At 37.7% G+C, this 6,061-nt stretch overlaps 1 protein-coding gene across 2 annotated transcripts in view; it reads right to left on the reverse strand.

The window, feature by feature from the left end:
- Positions 1-287: 287 nt before the first annotated feature.
- Positions 288-6,061, reverse strand: part of LOC107718389 (ubiquitin carboxyl-terminal hydrolase 46-like) — a 13,765-nt gene continuing 7,991 nt past the window's right edge. The window contains exons 3-9 of one of the 2 annotated variants that reach the window (XR_001637406.1): positions 4,756-4,997; positions 3,451-3,527; positions 3,246-3,329; positions 2,870-3,067; positions 2,479-2,557; positions 513-1,868; positions 288-309 (exon numbers count right to left, since the gene is read on the reverse strand). Coding sequence is in view for 1 of the 2 variants with exons in the window: in XM_016525442.1 (XP_016380928.1) it covers positions 1,767-1,868; positions 2,479-2,557; positions 2,870-3,067; positions 3,246-3,329; positions 3,451-3,527; positions 4,756-4,980 (765 nt within the window). In the remaining variant the exon portion in view is untranslated. Of the gene's footprint in view, positions 310-510; positions 1,869-2,478; positions 2,558-2,869; positions 3,068-3,245; positions 3,330-3,450; positions 3,528-4,755; positions 4,998-6,061 lie in introns of those variants that run through there. The other variant, XM_016525442.1, reaches the window with a different exon arrangement.

Below are 6,061 nucleotides of genomic sequence, written 5' to 3' on the forward strand. Positions count from 1 at the left end.
TCCAGGACAGGTTTGGGAACCACTGCACTAGAGCAATGTTTTGAAACTAAAAACATCTTAATAATGGATTTGTTTCTTGCAAACTCATTCTTGCATGTTTACACTTCACAAGTTGTCACAAGTTTTTGTGGATTATTGTGATGTCTTTAATCAGCTGCTGGCACCCATTCACTGCAGAGCATCCATTGGTGAGAAAGTGATGTTATGCTAAATTTCTCCAAACCTGTTCTGATGAAGAAACAAACTCATCTACATCTTGGATGGCGTAAGGATGAGTAAACTTTCCAGCAAATGTTCATTTTTGGTGAACTATACCAGGGGTGGCGAACGTCGGTCCTGGAGAGCCGCAGCCCTGCAGAGTTTTGCTTCAACCCTAATCAAACACACCTGAACAAGCTAATCAAGGTCTGAAGGGTTATTAGGAAGCTACAGGCAGGTGAGTTTTAATTAGGGTGGGAGCTGAACTCTGCAGTGCTGCGGCTCTCCAGGACTGGAGTTCGCCACCCCTGAACTATACCTTTAACACCTAAAAGTAATGATAAAATGAAATGCCACATCATTTTGCTTTAAAAAAATGACCAGGGACCAAGTTACAACATCTATTTAGGAGAAAAATAGATGGATTCAACCCACCTGGAGTAACTAAAGCAGGAACTAGATGTGAGATTGAAGCAGAATGCTTTGTGGGATGAAGTCAGTTGGGACCGGCAGATTTGGGTGAACTTAACAACAAGAGCTGACTGCAAGGTTGTTAACACACGTGTCTATGTAAGGCCATTACCTACAATGGAAGGTAACAACAGTGATAGATAAGAATGGAAAGGAGACAAAAGCAGCATTTCAGCCTTGCAGTTCTGCCCTTTTTCTTTGTTACTGGAAGAGAGCAGAGAATTCAATAGGACAACTTTTGAAAACTCTCTCGGTAACAAGTCTGCAACTATTTCTGGATGAAAAGCAAAGTCACTTCACAGCAGCTGCCTGCATGACTAAATGCAGACACACACACACACACACACACACACACACACACTCATCTAACAGACCACTCAGAATCATAATCTAATTCCCACAACATCCCAAAATCCAAAACAAATTGTTACACAGTGCAAACAGCCCCTGCGATGACCAGGACTGAACTAGGATGTGTGGATTCACCAGCTACTGGGTAAAAGTCGTATGAAGGAGGACTGATGAGTAGACATCACAGTATGAAACATCTAAAGGGACCCGAAATGGCTCCCTGACCTTAAGCCAGAGATTGAGAGAGAAACCCTCCTCCTGGTTTCAGATACCCAAGATGAGAGTCACTTTCCTGGGCACTAAACAAACAGAAGCAGTGACTCTTGCTAGAATACCAGGACTCATTGCTCTTTTTGTAGCTTTTTGATTCCTTCAAGTTTGATTCCACAAGTATTGTAGTTGAATATGTTGTGATTTTTTTGTTGTGTTGCTTTTGTGTTACTTATTGTCGTTTTTATTTATAAAGTGCCTTCCAGATGCAGGTGACTAACTTGAGGGTCAGATTTGAAGATCTTTTTCCCCCCACAGAGTGCAGCGAGATTGGGAGAATGGAACTTTTGGGCAATGTCATATTGGCAAATGGGGTTACAGAGGGCTTTTGGCAACTCAGTCTCAGCTGGAGACCCTGAGAATGAGATGAGGAAAAGGAGAGGGATGTGGAAAAGGAATCTAGCGGATATCATCTTCACATATACCCTTCCTTTTGGTCTCCTCTTCTGCTCTTCATTTGTTCCTCCTCTGCTCCTTCATTCTCTGGACTGATAGAACAGGATGTATCCCGACTCAGAGTTCTTGGAAATGTCAGAAGTCAAACCGTAGAACTCCTCTATCGCCTGTGCATCAATTTTCTGTGAGAGAAATGGAATAGATAGAGAAAAAAATGGTGAGAAAAAGCAGAAAAGAGGAGCGTTGTATTCTGCATGCATTAGGATTTATATTTTGACTGTATGCTACCATTCTAAGGTTTGGGGGTAAGTTTTTTTTAAATTTTTTTGAAAGATGACTCTTTCGTTCACCAAGGCTCCATTTATTGATCTAAAATACAGTACAAATGTTAAATATTATTGCAATTTAAAATAACAGTTTTCTATTTGAATATATCTTAAAATGTAATTCAATCCTGTGACGCAAAGCTGAATTTTCAGCATCATGATCCTTCAGAAATCATTCTAATATGCTAATTTGCTGCTCAAGAAACATTTCTTATTTTTAGCAATTATGAAAACAGTTGTGTTGTTTAATATTTTTGTGGAAACTGTAAAACTTCTTATCTTTTATAACATTATACATTTCTTTACTGTCACATTTGATCAATTTCTTGCATCCTTGCTGAAATCTTGTGAAAAGTATTAATTTCTTTAAAAAATCCCACTGACCCCAAACTTTTGAATAGATATGTATATGTATATGTATATATATATATATATATATATATATATATGTATATAAGGTTCATACCTCCACAATGTCATCATCAAACAGCAGCCAGAAACCGTGACTCTTCACGATGGTGATGTAATGCCCTCTGTTTGGGCCACTAATACACACAGTTACAGAGGCAGTGTTTAAACTTTTGAAGGAAATCAATTTATATTTTAAATATTTCACCATAAATTTCACCATTTTTTAACATTTCTCTTTTCTGATTAATTTATTCTGCTTTATTCTTAAAGAAAAACATTACCATAATAGTGTACTTTCACACTATGGCAAATATATTTGCAGTTTGTTGAGACTGCTTATATGGTCAGTATTTATAACATATGACTTAATGTACCTACATGGCAGACTGTGTTAAGACAGTTTGTTTTTATATGTTGCAGACGTACATGTTTGACAGTTCTCATACCTGCCACAGTGGACCACCACAGCGACGAGGTCGTACATGCGGTCGAGGTTGACTGCGTCTCCAGAGGTGTTGAAGAGGCGGAGCTCCAGTGGAAAGACCACACGATAGCTCAGTTTAGTGTACCGATGCAGCTGCTCCATGTACTTAAAGCGCTTCAGATGAAGAGCCAGGATCATGGGCAGCTTCTTCACACGCATACTACAATAAATACACACATGATCATAAAAAAAAAAATCACTGGTACGTATACATTCATATTATAGTGTATAAAGCAGCACCAATGCATTTTCACAGCTGAGCCAGAGTACTTTGTTAACTGTATTGTTACATGCACTACAACACTATATCAATAACCTTCTGACACATTGACGCTCACCGTTTCTGTGCCTCTTGTTTGCTACAGCACATCTCACAGTAGTATTTATACTCACTGCACAGGGTCTCTGTATTACTGAAGCCCCTGTAAAAACCATCAGACAAAACACATCTATCAAAGGCCATGAACACTGAGGAAAACAACTGGTTGTGTACATCAGCATGTGCGATTACTGTTATGTTATATACAGTGTGTATATGTTTACCTGAGACAGTGTGTTATTGAAGTGTTCTGCTCAACATCTACAGACAAATCCAAAAAGTCTTCATCCTTGCTACTGACCTGTAAAAACAAAGGGCGTGTGAGTTCACAAAGCACTTATGTGTTGGGAAAGAAGAGAAAACATCTCTTCGGAAACGGAGATCTCGCCACCCACAGGGACAATATTAGTTGTCAAGCATCTTCAAGGGGCAGAGAGTTAGCGGGAACTAATTTCTGCAAAGATGTTTATCACGCATGTTGGCGAATCTTTTCTAAGAAAAGTTTCAGTTGTTTAAGGTGAATGGGTTGCACTCTGTTGACCTGATTGTCTCCTGTTGTTTTGCAGGTATTGTAGAAAGACACAAGCGAGGATGTGTTAAAGCACAGACGTGTGACAGCATGTTAGCACTCAACTGTAGTCTAGTGGCAATGTGTTAATGCAAAGAAAAGGTTGGTTAATCAAAAGAAAAGACTGAAAAGTGGGCCACACAGTAGAGACACTGCAAAGTTCAAATGATTGGCCGAATGTCGTTGTATAAGACCACTCACGATAATTTTGATAATTTTGTGGCTAACAGAAGAGAATTCATTTTTTGAAAATGAAATACAGCTTTGCTCATACATTTACATATCCCTTGCAGAATTCAGATGTTTAGATTTTTTAAAATTATAAATTATTTTTATTAATATTAAAAAGTCATAAAAAGTGATTATTATACATTTAATTTTTAAATATGACATTTTATTTATTTACTATGTCCCTGAAGACGCTGCAAAACATATGGCAGAATATTCTGCAAGACAAAAAAAGAAAAAGAAAAAAAGATTAATGATAATTAAAAACAAATTATCTTGATTCTATTTATTGCTTTATAATTCAGATTTTTTTTTTAATAAACAGAATTACAAGATATAAAATCAGAATTTGGCCCTTGTTTTCTCTGAATTCCAAGTTTATCTTACAATTCTGAGATTTGCTTCATGGAATAAAAAAAGGTAATTGCGACTAAGTTTAAGTTTTGAAATTATGAGTTTATATCCCATAATTTTGTGTTAAAAAGTCACAATTAGCTTTATTTTTTTAATCCATTCGCAGAAACGGGCTTCCATTGCTGTATTAAATAAAAACGAAATAATACAATAAATAAAATAACAAAATACAAAACAATAATTTATGAGATCATTCTTTTTATTATTATAAACATCTTGCAGATTCTGCGAGGGGTATGTAAACTGAAGTACAGAACTGCACTTCACCAATATTTGCATTTGTGTACGAAGCAAACATTTCACATAGCAACACTCATACCGTCTCACAGTTGAGACAGCGCGTCTCATTGGTCAGCGTGCCCTGGAAGATATCGTGAACCCAGGTGGGCTCGGCCTTGTTCTGTTCTGGCTCAGTGTCCGTGGCGATGGCAGTGCCATTGTTCTTTAGCCGTCCGTTCTGTTTTTCCTGTTTCTTCTCCTCTTGCAGGATGTCAGCCACTGTGTTCAGCAGGTAGTTCAGGAACTCGTGGGCGTCCTGCTGCATGTAGTTATCAAACAGGTCTACAGGAAGAATCCGAGAGCAAAAAGTGTAACATTAGCAAGCAATCCTGCAAATGACTGAAGGAACTATCTGTAGCCTAAAAGGCCATTCACACCAAGAACTATAAAGATAACTATAACAATAACTATATTAGCCTCCAAATAAATGTACAATAACATTTTTTTTTAAAATAAGTGTGTGCTGTAGTTATGTCGTCTGTCACTTTAAATGCTCAAGCTCTTTAAAGCAGTATGGATTCTGGCTGTCAACGTTTTTATGGTTCATCCACTGGGGGAAAAAAAACATGTTTCAATAGCATATTTCAAATCTGTAATAACTTCTTTAGCGCAAATCATGTTAAAAACCTGTATTCTTCAGGCTTTTTCAGTTAATGTTCCAGTTAACTCTATTAAAAATGTAATTAACTCTTGTCTAGCATGTGCAATCAAATAACTAACTGTGTGAGTGAGTGAGTGAGTGAGTGAGTGTAGCTGGTGAAGTGACATCTCTCTGATAGAGGTCTGTATTGTTAATTCATAGCGAGGGCATTTTCTGGAATGAGACAGAAGAACAAATCCTCTTTTATACTACATATTATCCCTCCCCTCTCCCTCAAAACACACACACACCTGATCGGTTACACCTGCTTCTCATTCAGCGTATCGCACAGAGGCTTACTGTTAGCATAGACAGGCTTGAATTTTCACAGTGTTCTGTCTGAACGCTAGCTACTGCTTTAGTAGTTGCCTACAAACTCATGTTGACATCTTCACCATCAAACTTTGCATATACTGGATACAAGTAGATTTTACATTTCTTATTTTGTTGCTTTACAGCCTGAAATGAAGATGGACACAGTTTTTGTTTTATCCAGCTGGATTTACTCCAAGCGAAAGATATAACACCAACATGTCAGAAAAAAAACCAAAAAAAAAAACAGAATCACGGTTGGAAAAAGGTTCACCCCCCTCCTAAAAATGACTTGTAAACTCAATCAGTTGTAGCTAATCACCTTCTCAATGGCACACAAAGCCATTTGACTTTCAACTGTGATCAGCTGTGGTCATTTTGATTAGCTCGGCAT

The sequence above is a fragment of the Sinocyclocheilus rhinocerous genome, unplaced genomic scaffold, assembly GCF_001515625.1.
Source record: "Sinocyclocheilus rhinocerous isolate Xijiao unplaced genomic scaffold, SAMN03320098_v1.1 scaffold453, whole genome shotgun sequence".
Lineage (NCBI taxonomy): Eukaryota > Metazoa > Chordata > Actinopteri > Cypriniformes > Cyprinidae > Sinocyclocheilus > Sinocyclocheilus rhinocerous.